Here is an 18,188-nt window from a genome sequence, read left to right on the forward strand (position 1 = left end):
ATGGGTCTGATGATATCTTTCCAATCTTGTTCCTTTGAGTTCTTCCTATATTTTTCTTTGGCTTGAATGTTCCTTTCTTGGGTGTACCCATCACCTCTTCAGTGGGAAGTTTTCTGTCCTTTGAGTCCCTTCACACTCGATAGCATTCCTCACTTCCATTTCTCTCTTGACCCCTGTGCTCAATGACGCCTTAGGCTGTCAGTGTCACTGTGGTCATGGGGTGTCCCACTCCTACTCACATGTCCTACTCACACCAACCATGTTGGTTCCTGAAACCCAGAATTCAGCCTACACAGGCCTGAATGAAAGTCTGATGGCATGTACTCCTTTTTAGGACTTGCACGGGCAAGCAGGAAAGAAGGTTCCTAAGAATGGAAAGATCTTAGTAGACCTAACATGGAGAAAGAAAGTCTGAAAGAGTTGGGGCTCAGAGAGAAGTGCTGAGGCTTCCAGAATGCAGAGCCGAGGTCCATTCACACTCTGCTGGCGGCTTCAGAAAGACCTAACTGTGTTGTTATTTTTTTCCTTCCTGCTTGTTTTCCTCTTCTTACTAGCTGAGTAAACCTTAAAAGCCTTCAAACTCAGCTGTGTGCCAGGTGAAGAGGTCCTTGTCTTGAAGTGTGTCCAAGGGAGGGCAGAGGCTTTGAGTGGAAATAGTATTTAGTGGCAGAGAAAGGGAAGGAAGGCAGGTAGGCCAATTTGAGAGCCATTCCAAGAAAGAAAACCACCTGGTGAATAGCCTGGCATAGTGTCAAGAATAAAGACCAGTGTTGAAACCCCAGCCCCAGCAATTAACCAAACATCTCAACTTTCTCAACATAAATGCACTACAAAGTGAGAATTAGGAAAATAGTATCCTGGGTGTGCTGGAAAGCCTCCAGGTGTGTCTCCTCTGGATTCAAGAGAGAGCCCTGAAGCCTCACTGGCTGTGGGTGGCCCCACTCTAGTGGAGGCAGGAGGGAACAGTGCCAAGAATCCCAATGACCAGGGCTGCCTGGGTGGAACAGTCAGTTAAGCATCCGACTCTTGGTTTCAGTTTAGGATTGTGGGATCGAGCCCCCACATCAGGCTCTGCATGCTGCATGGAGTCTACTTGAGACTCTCTCCCCCTCTGCCCCTCCCCTCTGTGTGGGCCTGCATGTGCCCCCCCACCTCAAATATTTTAAGAAAATATGAAAAATGAAAACAACAGAAGCCCAAAGACCATAGTCCTCATATGATTCAACTACTGAGATAACCCCAGTGCCCAGCTACCTATATAGTTGGGTCTATGATTAGACCCCTGTAGTCTAATCCCTGCGACTTTGAGGTGGGTGCATTTCTTAGCCAAAATATCAGACTTGAAAACCTCTCCCTGGACTAAGTAGATACTATTTCAGATGAACGCATGTCCTCGTGAAAGTGTACTGCACATCGATGGTTCTCACATGGACATTGCTATTTCTCTTTTCCCTTGGTTCAAGACAGAAACATTGACTCTGTGGCAGGGAGCCAGCAGCCACACAAATTAAAGAGAAAGGAATTGCTGCTTGTTCTTCAAAGTTTGGTCCAAGCGCCACCATCCCCTTTCTGAAGTCTTGTTTCCTGGCTACAGTCACTTGAGCAGAGCTGATCACTGCCTCCCTTGTGTCTGTCCTGTATCACCTGCACATCTCTATCGCATCGCCCATGCCATGTTCTGTGATGACCTATTGACATGTGTGTCTCTACACAGATGCTAGCCCCTAAGTTCCACAAAAGCAGAGCTGGGTTGTATCTATCTTTATATTTCCAGAACCTAGCACTGTGCCTGGTCCACAGTAGGTGTTCAGGATTTCACGGATAAATGAATGAACAAACAAAGCAAGAAGAAAATGGAAGAAGGGAGCTGATAGACAGTGAGGGGTTGCCGCCTCCTTATTTCTCCCCACTGTAGCAGCCCTTTCCCCATGTGTCATGTCCAAGCTCCCTACCCATCCCCAGTCTTGCTAAAGATCCCGTCCTAGGCCTCAGGAAGCATCACTTTGGCTTACAGCCTGGGACATTTTGTCCCCACTGGACAGTTAGTAGGGTGAGGGATGTATGTGAGTCAGATCATGAAACCTGTGATTGGGAGATCCATGTGACCTGGTCCTGGCCAGTGACCTGCTCATGGAAGTTCTGTGTGAGGCTTCTGAGAAAGTCTGTCAGAAAGGATGCATTTAATTATTTACATCTTTGCCTTTTACTCCCTGCTGGGAATGAAGACACAATTTCTAGAGCTGGAGCAGCAGTCTTGGGACCTCTCACATCTCATACCTGATCTCTTTGCATCACAAACCAATGTTTACTGTTCCCTACCCTTGAGTTTTTAATGATGTGAGAAAAGAAACGCTTCTGTGTTTAAGTCACTGAAATTCTATCTGTGTTATTTGCAGCCAAAGATAATTCCAAACTGATAATTTGTTCTTTTTTTTTTTTTTCTCCTTAGACATGACTAGGTCAGTTAATGTCTGGGCTTTTACATTTCCTCTTCTCTCTGGCCAAAGTACTTTTCTCACAGATCATCACCTAACTGGCACCTTCTCAAGGTCAGATACTAGGTTAGAATGTCATCCTGTGCAGGGCTGGGGGGCGGGGAGTTCTCTGAAAACCCCATTGGAGAAGAACTACCCATAGTCCTCCATCAATCTTTAATCCTATCATTCTCTTTTCTTCACTGCATTTATCACTCTCTGAATTGCAGTCCCCTTTGCCTGTTCGTTTTCACTCAGTGCATTCAGGCTGCTATAACAAACTGTGGACTGACTGGGTGGTTTGCAACAACAGAAATTTATTGCTTATTGGTCTGGAAGCTGGGCGGTCCAAGACCAAGGTGCCACATGGTCAACATCTGGTGAGGGCTCCCTTCGCAGTTCATAGCTGGTGCCTTCTTGCTGTGGCCTCACATGGTGGAAGGAGCGAGGGATCTTTCTGGAGCCCCTTTTATAAGGGCCCTAATCCCATTTATGAAGGTTTCCCCCTCATGGCTTGAGCTTCACCCAAAGGCCCTACCTATCAATACTATAACTTTGGGTATTAGGTTTTCAGCGTAGCAGCTGTGTGGGAACATAAACGTTCAGACCCATAGCACTTCTTGATCACCCTAACCAAGAAGGCAGGAACCTTCTTTATTCTGTTCAGAACTGCTGTATCTCCAGCACCTAGAAAAGCACGTGGCATATGTTGGGTGCTCTATAAATAGTTTCCCAGACAGGGAGGAAACTTTCTGAGTTGCAAAAAGAATATATTTTCCCCGTAGAATACACTGTTCTATGTTGCACGGGTTTATAATTTAGGAAACAATGGGTTAAATGCATTTTAGGACCTAACTGCTGCCTCACATAGTTTAGATGAGTTTCTAGTTCAGTTTCTCCTAATGGCCTCACTGCAATCTTGATCATAGGTTGTCCCGCAGCCTATCCTTATAACCAGAAAGCACTGCCTCTCTACCTTTAATTCTTTTTTTTTTTTTTAAAGATTTTATTTATTTATTTAACAGAGAGAGAGAGAGAGCGCGAGCGAGATCACAAGTAGGCAGAGCAGCAGGCAGAGATAGAGGGGGAAGCAGGATCCCTGCTGAGCAGAGAGCCAGATGCGGGGCTCGATCCCAGGATCCTGGGATCATGACCTGAGCCAAAGGCAGAGGCTTAACCCACTGAGCCACCAGGCGCCCCTCTACCTTTAATTCTTGATAGCCCGTCAGATTTTAACTCCTTGATGATATTCTTTCTTTAGTTTATTAAAGGAAGTTATAAAATCCTTCCAAAAGGAGCCTTGCTCAGTCTCAGGTAGTTATTTTCAAATTGATTTCTTGAGTGCTGCTGCTTATACTCCCTGCAGCCCCCATCCCGTTTCACATCCTGTCTGGAGATTATACTCAATCCCCTTCAACCGTACCCTTGCCGAACTTCCTGCCCTCCCCAGTGGTTCCTGCACCTCTTACCTTTTCCACAGGTCCATTTAAAGTGGGAGAGGTTTGTTAATCCCCTTGGGACTCTCCCTTCTGTCTGGCATTTCGGTGTGAGGAGTATGGTGGGCTATCAGGAGACTACACATAAGACCTTGACATTCAGGAGAGTAAATGATCTCTCTTAATGGCTGAAGGGTTGGGGCACCTGGGTGGCTCCGTTGGTTACGTGTCTGCCTTCAGCTCGGGTCATGATCCCGGGGTCCTGGGATCTCGCCCGTGTCAGGCTCCCGGCTCAGCAGGAAGCCTGCTTGTCTCTCTCCCACTCCCCTGCTTATGCTTGCTGTCTCTCTCTGTCAAATAAAGAAATAAAACCTTTAAAAAAATGTCTGAAGGGTAAGTTATATAGAGAGAACCCACCGATGCAGACTGATAGGACGGGGACCATCCTTTATATACTTTCAGGGAATAAGAAGTCGATCCGTTTGAGGAGGTAAAGAATTCACATCAGATGGTAGGAGAAGAGCCCAGGAATACAGTTTGGGTGCTGTGGCCCAGAGAGTTAGTGGTTGGCCCGTATCCATTCTCTCCCTTTCCTTTCTAGTCAAGGTGCCAGTCAGAGAAGAATACACTTCCAGTCTCCCCTGTGCTTAGGTGGGAGCACGGGATGCAGTTCTGGAAGAAGCGTTTGGGTTTATTTAAAAAGAGCTGACCCAGCTGCGAAGTGTGGCCTTTCCCCTCTTTACCCTTTCCTTGGGACTGCTCGCTGGAGCTTCTGTCATAATCTTGCATCATAAAGTCACGTTGAGGGTGGAAGGCCTATGCTAAGAGGGAGCAGAAGAGCCATGATTTCATGGAGCCCCGCGCCGGTTCTGAATTCCCATTCTGGGGCTGCTTTTCTGTGACAGAAGAAATCCTGGTGTCTTTAAGCAACTGCTTCTTTGAATTTTTTGTTCAATGCGGCCAAATGTAAGCCACTTTGATACAGATGCCCACTTGGGGAGCTTTAAAAAAAAATATCTCAACACCCAGGCTGCATCCCAGATCGTTTAAATCAAAAACTCTAGGGATGGCCCTCGTGCATCAGCAATTTTTTAAAGCTTTCCAGGTGGTTCCAGTGTGTAGCCCAAGTTGAGAATCACGGCTTTAGGCTGCCAGCCCTGATGTTTAGCATGTTCAGGAATCCCCGGGGGGAATGGGGTGGTCCTTGTTAAAAATTGGAATTTCCACCCCTTACTCTCTAGAGATGTTGCTTCTTTAGCTGTGAGGGCACCGGTGATTCTGAGACCGCCAGTCTGGGAGGATGAGCTTTGAAGAAACACTGCTTTAGGTAATGGGCAAGGACTTCAAGTTCAAAGGCAAAGAAGTGGCAAGATCGGAAGAAAATGACAGGAGCATTCATCTAGAACTAGTGAATAAGTTGAAAAGAAGAGGTGAGAGACGGGTGGTATGGAGACCAACTGGGAGACAGTGCGGTGCTTGATGGCCTCGGGGACACCATCTGTGAGCTAAGAGGGTGACCTCAGAAATGCGGAGGAGAGGAGAGGAGAGAGACAGTGGACACTGCAGAAGATAAAAGCTCACAGAGTTTACTACCTGACAGGAGAGGAGGATTTATTATTTACTGACTCACTCATTCTTCGTGCCTACAGAATACACTAGGGGTTTGACTTCTGGATTCATCCATATATCCCCACCTTTGCTCAAACTCAGTTAAATGGTTGTAGATGATTAGTTTCCTTCCAGCCACAAATATTAAGTTGATTTTTGTTAAGCTGGTGGGGGAACCTTTATTTGCTAAATCAGCTCTTCCATTTAAAGGCTCAGACACTTTACACTAACAAGAGTCTTTTTGACCAATTTGAGTATTTGTTTATATATAAATACATGCATATATACATATAGACAAGGACTATACATATGGGCATATATGGATATAGACAAGCAATTAAATGTTTTTTCATGTGGTTTTTGCTTTTTTTAAAGTCTTGTCTTGTAGAGCAGAGGAAATAAATGAATATAGTTACCGCTCTTGAGCTGTGCTTTATGTACATATCCTTTTAGAAGATGGCTTTTAAGGGCGATCCTAATGGAAAAATCATTATTCAACTATTCCATATCCACTGAGCAGATAGATGTTAGGGTGATATTTTATCAAATAACTTTAAACCTGACTTGAGTAACCTTAAAATAACACCCTGTCTGCTGATCCATTGTAATAATGAATACCTACGCCTTGGAAAGTGCTTGTAGGTGTGCCTTTTTTTTTTTTTTTTAAAGATTTTATTTATTTGAGAGGGAGAAAGAGGGAGCATGACGGGAGAGGGGTCAGGGGGAGCCTGATGTGGAACTTAAGGACCCTGAGATCAGGGCCTGAGCCCAAGGCAGGCACTTAACCGACTGAGCCACCCAGGCACCCCTTAAGTGTGCTTTTTAAGTCTTCTGTTGTTTAAAAGCAACATACTGGTTTTACAGCTACAAATCACAAAGAAATAATGGTCCAAAGTAATAGATACATCATAAAATGTAAGTTAGTCTAACTGGTCAGTTCTTACTGAAGTCTTTGTTGGAATAGGTTTTACAATACCAACTAAAGTTAATGAACGAACAGAAGGGACACATCCTCACTGACTTGGCACACAGGGAGCAAGCATGAATGAAGCACGGCTTTGCTCTCTTGTACTTCACCATCTAAATAATAAAGTGACAGTAAATTTTCCGAAAGTTCATTTTAATTTAATTTTCTCTCTGACTGGTGCATTTGTTAAGAATGCTCTAGCAGGGTGAAGGTCACTAGATCTGTTCAAAGCATAAAAAGGCTGACTTCAACAGGCAACGGGAGAGCCCCTGTCTAGATTCCATATCACCTGTCATTTTGTGGCTAATAATAACACTGTTCTTTTTTTTTTTTTCTTAAAGATTTTATTTATTTGACAGAGAGAGATCACAAGTAGGCAGAGAGGCAGGCAGAGAGAGAGAGAGGAGGAGGAAGCAGGCTCCCTGCTGAGCAAGGAGCCTGATGTGGGACTCGATCCCAGGACCCTGAGAACATGACCTGAGCCGAAGGCAGCGGCTTAACCCACTGAGCCACCCAGGCGCCCCATAACACTGTTCTTTAATTTGGTCTGAGTCAGTACTGTGTCAGTTGCTTATGGTTCTTAAGCAACAATATTAGTACTATGGAGAGACCACCAGCACCGGCCGACTTCTAGCCAAGAAGACGAGAGAATGTGAACACCGTGTATGTGGACTGTCAAGAGGCTCTCCTATCCCCCTCCCTCCAGATATTCTGTCCTGCAGCTGGATTTTGGTTCCACGTTTATACACTAGTAGCTAAATTAATTAGAGCCAAGGGCTGACCATATTGGGGATTCAGTACCTTTGTGATCACATTTATTGCATACAGAAAGGGATCTAGTCCTTGGTCCCAAACTCCACCCCTAATGTGAGCTAAGTGAAGTCTTGCAAATGATAAAGCACTGGGCACTGGGGAGTCTTTGTGTGGAGGTGTTGGGCAGAGCTCTACCTCCATTCTCATTGGGCCCAACAACCCAAAGTGTTCATTCTCCTACAGATGGGCCAAAGGTATTTGCTCTGGGTTGAATTAAGTCTCCTCAGCCCTAAATTCGTATGTTGAAGTCCTAACTCTTAGTACCTAAGAATGAGATCTTCTTTGGAAATACATTGTTGCAGATGCAATTAGTCCTGTTACTGTGAAGTCAGATCAGAATAGATCAGGCGCCCCCAATCTGATATGACTGATATATGACTGGTTGCCTTATGGAGAAAAAAAATTTGGATCCACACACATACATGGCGGCGGGCGGGGGGAGGGATGTATGAAAATGAAGACAGAGGCACTTCAACAAGTCAAGGAACAAGCAGGATTGTCAGCAAACCCCCAGAAGCTAGAAGAGAGGAACAGATTCTTCCTCCCAACCCTCAGAAGGAACCACCCCTCCCTACACCTTGATCTTGGATGTGCAGCCTCCTTCTGTGCGACAAGAACTTCGTGATGTTTCTGCCACCCACTGGGGCCTACTTTGTCGCTGCAGCCCTAGCACACTAATAGAGAATTGTTCTCCGGTCCTTCCCTTTGATGGATAGCATATGGAACTCCCCTTTCATTATCTGACCAGTGAGAGTTAACATTTTTAAACCAAAAACACCTGTAATAGAAAGGGAACACACAGGACAGAGTGGGTGGCGTGGCAGGCTTGCCAACCAGGCCTCTGGGACTAATAAGGCCTCCTCCATCACGTGGATTAAGAAAGCTGAGGAGGCTGCCTCCAGGCTCACCAAGCACTTCCATACTCTCCCACCCCATGTACTGGCTGCCGTGTCAGCCTCGCCGTGGAAAGGAAGCATTACTGAGCAAGCTGCCAATCTGAATTCTCCCTCTCCCTGCCCTCCTGACTTCCTACCAAACAGAACAAGGAACAAATAAGAACCAGCTAAAAGTGGGACTGGAAAAAATGGGGCAGAAAAGTCAAATAGGAGTCAAACAAAACTAAAACACACCAAAAGGAAAAAAAAAAAAACCAGGAGGAGAGGTGGAAGCAGAAAAGAAGAGTAAACTAGGTGTGGTTGGTCGGAAACCAATTGCTGGAGGAAAAAAATCTGAAATCTCTGGGTATGAATCTCTATGATATTCATTACATTATTCTCAGAATCCATTAGAAAATTAAGATTCTCCTTGTGATCCCATGTGTTCACATCTCAACAAATTGTCTCTGGAATTCAATCATCGAACTTCATGCATGATGCTTATTTTATTTTTTATAGCTTAGTTCTGTAACCAACGTCTGTGATTCACCCTGAATTAACACAGAACACTGGAATGATGAAGCTAGAAGACTCAGGTCCCTCAGTTCAGCCCTTTCATTGAGGTGTGCAGAGAATTTAACAGACTTGTCCAATGTCACACAGCCTGTACCAGAGCTAGGCCAAAATATTTTTATAAATATGTAATTTATGAGGAATACAGTTTGAGTTATGCAAAGAAAATCTTTCTAAATTACTTCTGAACCCTCACATATCCATATATTTTTAAGGTATTAAAGAAGCCTTTGGTCTCCTGGGTGGCTCAGTTGGTTGGGCATCTGACTCTTGGTTTTGGCCCAGGGCACGATCTCAGGGCTGTGAGATCAAGGCCCATGTCTGGCTCTATGCTGAGTGTGGAGCCTGCTTAAGATAATCTTTACCTCTGTCTCTCCCCTTTAATCATGCTCTCAAAAAAAATAAAAATAAAAAAATAAATTGAAGCCTTTTGATAGCCATCTGGGAAGCTTCAACCTAGAAGATTCCTCCAAACATAATGTAAGGAACTAAGATAAACAAAAATTTATTTCAACCAAAGTATTTGAAAAATATTTGATGGATACATTTATTTTTCATATAAGTGCATCATGATGTCCTGAATTTTGCATGTCTTATGAATAATTACCTGAACACAATCTGAACTTCATAATAGTGTAACCATGTGCTAGTCAGTCTTTTGAGTGCTTGATGTATCTTCACTTTCAGTCCTTAACAATACTGTATGATTCAGTCTCATTAGCTATTAACCCCATTTTCTGATGAGAAAACGGAGACAGGGAAGGACAGTATCTGCCCTTATCCGAGGTTCCACTATCTGTAAAAAGGCAGGGCTGAGATTTGAACACAGGCATAGTCTGTGTACTTAGGCCAGTGTGCCTGTCTGCCCAACGCCCAGCCCACCGGCCACAGCATTATCTCCCGGCATCTGCTGGAGGACCCAGGCTCCTCTGGGGCCGTTCCTAGCCTGCGCGCATATGCTGTGCTCTTTTCTCTTGGATCTCAGGACATGTTTGATGGAACTGGCGCCAGACCGCGGAGCGATGGGCATGGGCTCCAGTCTTAGAGCAGCCTTGGATTGGCAGAGTAACTTCTGGAGGCTGGGAGTCACCTACCTGGCCCCACAGACGCTCTCAACTACTCCGTGGGGAGCATGACAGCCAGTTGACAGAGAAGGGAATCGAGACTGAGACAGTGAAGTAGTTCCATCAAGGTCACAGAAGATGGTTCTCTGCGAGGTCTGCCTAAATGCTAAGTCTTCACATACACTTGCCCAAGTTGCCTCTAAAGCTGCTTGAAAGCCTCTAAATCTCCTCAAATACGAAACAAGGAAATGGTGCTGTATGAGTACACTCTGTGCCCTGAAGGCCTAGGGATTCTTCAGAGGTATTTCGGAAGTCGTTTTGAGAAGGAAGTCCAAAGTCGGGCCCCAGTAGCCACCTACCCCTGATGTGTGTGTGTATGTACACAAACACACACACACAGAGCAATGCCACTTGAAATCTGCCTTCTAAGTCTGACTTTGCACATGTAGACAGAAGGAAGATTCTGCTGCTAAAACAAGTTTGGGGACGATTCTAGCAAGGGATCCCTGAGGCCCCTCTTAGCTTTAGTACCAATGAGGGGATCAGCATCGTAAAGGGACAGTAGCTGTGGTCACTCATACCAGGCAGAAGAGACTGGGGGTTCACCTGGCTGGCTCTGTCCAGAAAACATCAGCTGCCTTTGAAAGAAAAGGATATACTGCAACTTTGGCTGATCTAGACACAGTTTGAAAAGCTGTTGTAAAGATGTCTGTGATGATGGCCTTCTTCCCCAGGGCTGGCTAGTGAGAGACACAGTCTCAGTTTTCTTGTGGTCACCATTCCCTGAGGGTGTCATTTAAGGATGGAGGGGTCTAAGCATCTGTGGCTTAATCAAAACTCATGGGCTTTTCTCCTCTTCTTTATCTTGCCTCGTCCTCTTTTTACCCTGTCCTACCTTCAACCCAGTCTCCCTCCTCTGGCTTCAGTGCCAAGTGATAAACAGGAAAGGAGGGGGTCTGTGCTGGTTAAGAAATAAGTCATTTCATTTACTCCTCCAAGTCTTGCTTTTGTCCCACCAGTGTTCCTACTCAAAGCAAAGCACTGGAGTTTAGGTGACAGGTGTCAGGCCGGCATCTTGATGAATGCACGGAGAGTCAAGTTTTCTGTTTCCCCATCCCTATAGTTCCCACCCCTTTCACTAAAAGGTGTGTATGTAGAAAAGAATAAGGCCAAGTGTTATTATTCATGGTGATGGTGATCATACCTTTTCACACGACACTTACTGAGTTATATTTTACACATCATAAACTTCACTCATTTTGAATGTGCAATTCAATGATTTAGTTGTACAATCATCACCAGTTCAATCTTGGAACACTTCTATCACCCCAGAAAGTTACCTCAAGCTCATTTGCAGTGACTCCCTGTTCCCACCCAGATCTAGGCAGCCACTAATCGCCTTTTTGAGGTGTATAGATGTGCTTTTTCTGAGCATTTCATGTAAAAGGAATCATATAATAATGTGGCATTTTGTAACTGCTGTCTTTGATTTAGTGAACTCTTCTGATTCACCTATATGTTAGTGTGTTTTTGTATTTCATTTCTTTTTACATAATACTTTTTCAAGTGGCAGCATTATGTAGAGGAAAGATCATGGATTTCAGAAGCATGCAACGTGGGGCCAAATCACAGTCCTACCGCTTCTGAGTTGTGTAACTTTGGGCAAGTTTCTTAACCTCTTTGAGACCCATTTGTAAAAATAAGGATAATAATCACCTCTCCCTCAGAGGATCATTCTATGAATTATCTGGATTGTGCTGGCAAGTGATGGGAGCTCAAGAAATCCAGGCTTTGTTTCTACATTCCCCAGGAGCCTTTGCTTTTCTTAACCCTGCATCAGAGTTTAAGGTGAATACTACAGTCTCCCTACCAGCTTTAACATTAAACTTGACATGAGAGCCAACATAACTAGCGATGTTAGGAACATAATTGCACTGAGAAGAATCATCACATCCTTCATTAATGAAACCCAGATGGTAAGAAGCTAAAGGGATTTCCTTTGGTCATAATGCTGTCTTTTTTTTTTTTTTTTTTTTTTAAGGAAGAAGGTTAAATTGTGTTCATTATTTTAAGGAGAAAATGTTTCAGATTCTCTCCTAAAACACTGTACAGAGCAGGCCTTATCTTTGCAAGGCTCTAAGAACAACATATTTTCCCCACTAAGTCTTAGAAAACTGCTCCCAATAATATAAACTCTCAGGTAACATAAAAGTAAGTAGCAAGGGGCTACCAACCCCTGAGATATCAAATCCATCTCAAATCCTCAAAACTCAACTTTGAGCCAGTAGTTTCAGACTCCTTCTTTCCTGAAAGTTTGGAAGGACCTGAAATTCTTGTGTTTGGTAATGCAGACTAAATCGAACTCTTTGTTTCTTTCTCCAGTCTATCTTCTGTGATTAGAACTTGTCACCGTTTGTGTTTCTCCTTAGAGAGGTCCTGAATATAACCCCATCGTACAGTCTTGGACGCAAAGTTGACAAAGGTGCTACTCTTTAGCTCTGGGCATAACATTTCCTGTTGTTAAGCTGTTTTCCCTTCGGAATCATTGTTTCTCTACAGTTTTTTTTCCACCACTGTTCCCCTTTGTGCTTCTGATTGTTCTACCTCCCTTCTTGTCTGGGATTTATCACAGCTGCATTTCTTCCCCCGAATTCCTTAAACACTGAATCCCCTTCACCTTCTAGATGGAATCCCAGATTCACTTCCTGTTAGGCACAGTATAACAGTTAAAACAGAAAAGGATGAGGGTTCTAACTATTTCTACCAAATGAAATAGGTTTGTAATACACTTTTTGTCTCATCTCAAGGACATTAGATACTGTGTCTTTTCTCTTGATATAAAATGCCACTTGTTAAATGCAGTTACTGAAAAAGGCAACATAGGGCCTTCTAATCTGTGTGTGTATATATATATATATATAGTCATGATACATATTATCGGCCATATATTATTGGCATTAAAAATGACAGAGTGATTTCTTCAAATGGATAATTAGATTCAATTCCTACACATGACTAATCTGCAACATTATCAGCTTAGTCTAATAGACTTGAACTTTGATTATGATACAGACATACACAGATAAACAGATAAAGGTTATAGCCAGATGGACTCAAACACTTAATGTATTTCTATAAGGATTCCTGTGTTTCCTCACTCTGTGTTCTTACTTGAGTATAGTAACTGTTGACAAAATCCATGACTAACATCTTTCCTGATAATGAGAGATCAGGAAGAAGTAGATGGGGTCTCAGAGGAGAAGTTTCTGCTCACTGTATTAGCACCTAAAGTAGGACCTGGGACCCATAAGGGGGATAAAAAGAGATAAAAATAATGGAGAGGGGCACATGAACAGCCTAGGTTTAGATGGATTTGTGAATTTCCCCAGTCTTCATAAAAATTTTCTTCTGTTAAAACTTTCCTCTCATACACTACAGTGAGGAGAGTAATTTACATCCAAGACTTTATTTTAGAGATTTTATTTTAAATGGTATCATAGGAATTTATCTCATGGTATAAATAGTTTAGTCAATCTAGGATTAAGCAAAGATTTTCTCTCTACTGAACTGGCCTTTCGTGCCGTAGATGTTCAGCAGATGACAAATAATCTCGAAGCGTGATGACTTAACTTCATTTTGACAGCCAACATTCTGCAAAAAAATTCCGAAGCCCTGCGTCCGGATATGTGGACAGCATATTGCCAGTTAATTTTAAAAAAGAAAAGTCACGTAATGACCCAGATCTTGAATATATGTATATTTAAGAATCACACAACCTTCAGATTGTAATTTGGCACCTAGTTAGTCTGTCTACAGCTCTCGAAAGAGTCCTGGCTCAGGGTGATTGGTTAAAACCCCAGATTTGCAGATCACTTCTGAGGTCTTGACCACCAGAAATCACTGTCAGCATCCATGCATCAGTATACGAATGAGCAAAAATAATGCCAAGAGTCTCCTACCCTGAGATGGCAGCAAGTTTTTGGTGTGCCTGACGAGCCATTTCACAGCCTTTGGTTCTGGTCTTGTGCATTTCCGCCCGGAGTGAGGGGCAGCTGACAGAGACGTCCCCGATAGAAATGACCAACTCTCGGTACAGGGCCACTTGCGTGTTGAACTCCTGGACAAGCTGGAAAAGAATTGACTTTCTTTCAGGAACATTTCCTATTTGGGTGTATACAAACATGGGTTTTCAGTGACCCCTCAGCCAACTCCACAAGTCTCCAGCTACAGACTGCTTAAAGATCAAGGTAGAAAGATGGCAAGTTTCTCTTTGTCCAAGGCGAGTGTTTATTTTCATCAGTAAGTCCGGGCGCAGAAGCTGTATTTCCAGACGTCCTCCCGCCGCCCCCCCCCCCCCGCCCCGCTCCCCCGCACCCCAATTCAGTTTCTGAAGAGCAAGAGCGTATGCCACTCCCAGGTCACTAGAGCTTGATGCTGGGAACTCTCACATATAATGATCCCCTTTACTACAGCTAAGATAAGGATTTTAAGTTGCGTGGGGAAGAAGGCCAAAGATAGGTTGCAATAGGGAAACGGTTCACCTCCTCCCAGGCCACTGAACCAGAGACTGGCTTAGGATCCTGACTGGAAGACCGGCCACAGCCTTTGCGCTGGAACCTTCGTCCCCTCTGCAGCGCCCCGTGTGCTCTGTTTGGGTTTATTTGCTGCTGTCTCCCCACAAAGCAGCACCCCCTCCTTCCCATCCTCTCCCTCCCTGGTGAGCAAGCCACTTCACCGTGCCTTTCCTATCCACCATTCTCTGAGGGGGTAGAGGCATGACTTACAGCCGCTGACCCTAAGACCCTTGCCGTGGCACTTCTTTGCGGGGACATTACGACCCGGGTGTCACCCCGAATCTGGGGACTGCAGATTTAAAAATAGTGCATGTGCACGTGATCGGCATGGAGGAGGTGAGGGTGGAGGAGTGGCTGGCAGTCAAGCAAACGATTAACATACAAGATGCCCCCACCTCCTCTCAAAAAAAAAAAAAAAAAAAAAAAAAAAAAGAAAAGAAAAGAAAGAAAAAAAGAAAAAGAAAAAAAAAGGCGCAGTTTTCACCTACCATCTTGCAGTCGTCCAGGGCTCGTTGGGTTTTGTGGGCGCTTTCGGAGTTGCTGCCCCTGCGCTCCCAATCCCCGCTCTGCAGCGGGGGCTTGCTGATCTGGAAGATCGAGGAGCGGGTGGACCGGCTGGGGCGCTTTTTGCGCCCATTCGGTGCAGAACTCATGCATACACATCCACCAAGCCGAAGCCGCTGGTGCAGTGCGCCCCGGCGCGGGCGGCCCGGTCGTTGCCCTGCGCGCCGCCAAGCAGCCGAAGCCGGGAATCGAGGCGCGGCGCTCACAGGGTTGGGGCTGGCTGCGCGGGTGGGTAACCTTCAGCTTGAAGGAGAGCCGGGAAAACGCTGGCTGTGCCGTGCAGCATCGCTTCCACTGAGCAGCGAGGAAGGGGCTCGGTCAAGTTCTGCTCAGCAGCATTGCCGGCCCTGTCCCGGGAGCTGGGCGCTGGCGCGGGCTCGCACTACCTTCCCCTCGGCATGGATCGCAACGCTGGGCGAGGAGGAACGCGCCGCCAGGCGGTTCTGAGTTTCCATTCAGATGGGGGAGCAGCTTTCAAAGCCTGCGCTGTAAGGTGGGGGTGGGGGGGCTGCGAGTGTCGCTCCGGCTTCAGTGTCTTCCCGCAGCGGCGCTCCGTCGTCTTTCCCCTCCCGCCCCCCCGTCGCCGGGCCTGGAAGGGCTGGCAGTCCCCGAAGCAGGCAGTCGGCTCTAATAGGCTGCCTTGATCCCCCGTCTCTACGGGCTCATCTGTTTGAGGATCCCAAATGAATCCGTGGCGGGACTGGCAGACGCCGGGAATCGGTCCGCCTGACGTTGTGCGCTGCCCCGCACATTGATAGGACGGGAATACTAATGTGATCCGGCCAGAGAACCCACCCCCCCTTCTCCCTCCACAGTTTATGCACTTACCCAATCAAATCCCCGGGAACGTCAGTTGCAATATTACTTCATCTGCGCTATTCTTAGAAGCGCAAAGTGTCATCAGAGTGGAGCACATTGCCACATGCTGGGACCTAAACATGGTTTTCAAACCAACCTGTGTGCGTGGAAGGCCCTCACCATCTCAGGCCATCTGGGGGCCACAGAGAATCAAAGCCCAAACGGAGGCGCAAGCGTGGTTTTTCATTCAAAAGAAAAATGTCTTGATTGACCTAAAAGGAAAGCCTTGTTTCCCTGAGTGTGTTGCTGGTGTAGTTGTGTTTTTGTTTTTGTTTTGTCTTTGTTGGGCATACAGGGAGGGGACTAGCAGCCGGTAGGGCAGAACCCACAGTTTCAGTCAAATCGGTCCTCCTCCCGTTTTCACCAGTAACGTTCCTGGTCTTGTGTTCCAGAGTGTCCAGACCGTTCTGTTTCCCGTTGGAGACATAACAAGAGCGAGCCTCCAGGTCTCCCTTATGAGACATCAGTGAGCGGAGGTGGTCCAGGAAAGTGGAGGGGGTGCCTATGTAAAGGGGGGGGGGGTGGGAGTGAGTTGCTGGGCCATTTAAGTCCACTTTTACCACTGACATCTGAAGATTCTTGTGGGCAGAAGGGAGGGGGGAATTGGCATTCTGCTCTAATGTTTGTTCTCATGAATGATTTGTTTGGCGGGGACAGATGAAGAGGTCTACCACAGGGGAACTAATTATGTGTCCCACAGCCTCATGAAGAACAAATCAGACTTCCTGGTCACTCTCTTAAGAGGATATGGAGAGTACACACAGAGGGAGTGCCAGAAATAGGAAGACTGACACCTTAAGGAAGGTGTCTCTAGGATTGTGTTTCTCCCCCCCCCCCCCCCCCCCCGCCTTTTTTTAACAAGATAGGTAAACATAAAGGAGTGGGATAAGAAAGATACTTGGTCTTTGTCCCCAGTTCCTGTCACAGAGCTCCTAAAAGCCTTGGAATTTCCTGAGTTGATAAGGGTGATAGGAGCCTTCGGTCACCAGGAAGACGAAGAATTGGTTAGACATTTGTACTCTCAGTCCCATCTCCAACTTTCTTGAAGAGGAGAAGGGCTAGAGATTGATGTAATCATGAATAGCTGGTAACCTTCTGAATCATATCCACATCATGCGACCTCCATAAAAACCACTACATAGTGGGACTGGGGGAGCTTCCAGGTTGGAGGTGTGGAAGGTTTGGGAAAGTGGTAAGCTCTACATCCCCTACCTTGCCCTGGGCATCTCTTCCTTCATTGCATTCTTTATAGTAAACTGGTAACTAAAGCCTTTTCCTAAGTTCTTTGAGTCAGGCTGACAAATTATGCAATCTGAGGGGGGGTTTGTGGGAGCCTCTGAATGGGTCTCAGGTGCGACCAGAGTGTGGGCAATCTGTGGACCTGGTACTCGTGTCGGTCCCTGGAGTGTAGGCAGTTGTGTGAGACAGAGCCCTTAAACCATGGAGTCTGATGCTAACTCCAGGCAGTTAGGGGCAGGGTGGAGAGGAATTCCAGAACACCCAGCTGCTGCTGGAGAGTTGAACTAGTGGTGAAGGGGACACTGGCCGTTGGGGAAGAAAAAACCCTAACAGGTGGACATCTGGATGGATATTCAGTTGTAGTTGCCTAGTATTTTACAAAGATTGAGAATCTTGGTGTGCTCCCTTCCCTCCAGGTGTTTGGATGACTTGGAGACCAGGGTGGAGCTCTTCTGTTGGCAGAGTGTCTCCAAATACTGGGAGATAAAGGAAGATAAAAGATAACTCTTAGCCCATTCTGACAATTCCTCTTTCCTCAGTTTCCATGTTCTCTGTGCTTCTGTGTGGAGGGAGAAGTTGAGAAACGCTTCAGATGATTCGGTGAGATTTGCTAGCATGTGATTGAAGCATGGGGATGCTGACAAAGTAGTTACAGGCAGGCTAAGGAGCCTTAAGAAAGAATGGATAATACTCATTTGTAAACTGTTTTAAGTCCTGGTGATAACATAAACCCCTTTCATAACAAGTAATGAACCCTTTCCACCCCTCCACCCCCAGGAGTTAAAGTCGGCTTTAACCCAAGGTTGGTAGCCCTTTGGGGAATTAAAGGAAAGGAGACTCCGTTTTACATGTGTGTGGTCAGAGGATAAAGAAAACAGGATGCTGATGGTCACTCTTTGGAAAATCTTTTGCCACCTTTCTCTTGTTTCCTCCTTTTCCCTGCGGGGTGATAGTGGCTGTCACCAGATTTGAGCGTCTCAAAGCTCCTCAGTAGTAGGCTTCTACTCCAACTACAACCATCTGGTTTCAACTCCCCCCTTCTTCTGCCTAGAGACAATTTCAACAAATTAAAAGAAAAAAGGCGACATAATTGTGCTGCCCGGTTTCTAGCCATATTTCTTGGAGGAGGTGGGGGAGGGAAAA

General features: G+C 45.7%; 1 protein-coding gene across 2 annotated transcripts in view; it reads right to left on the minus strand.

The window, feature by feature from the left end:
* Nucleotides 1–15,720, minus strand: part of RGS7BP (regulator of G protein signaling 7 binding protein) — a 100,640-nt gene extending 84,920 nt beyond the window's left edge. The window contains exons 1-2 of one of the 2 annotated variants that reach the window (XM_032336144.1): nucleotides 14,873–15,720; nucleotides 13,770–13,936 (exon numbers count right to left, since the gene is read on the minus strand). In XM_032336144.1, the coding sequence (XP_032192035.1) occupies nucleotides 13,770–13,936; nucleotides 14,873–15,037 (332 nt within the window). In that variant the 5' untranslated portion in view covers nucleotides 15,038–15,720. Of the gene's footprint in view, nucleotides 1–13,769; nucleotides 13,937–14,594; nucleotides 14,666–14,872 lie in introns of those variants that run through there. The other variant, XM_032336145.1, reaches the window with a different exon arrangement.
* Nucleotides 15,721–18,188: the final 2,468 nt, after the last annotated feature.

The sequence above is a fragment of the Mustela erminea genome, chromosome 3 (assembly GCF_009829155.1).
Source record: "Mustela erminea isolate mMusErm1 chromosome 3, mMusErm1.Pri, whole genome shotgun sequence".
In the NCBI taxonomy this organism is placed as follows: domain Eukaryota; kingdom Metazoa; phylum Chordata; class Mammalia; order Carnivora; family Mustelidae; genus Mustela; species Mustela erminea.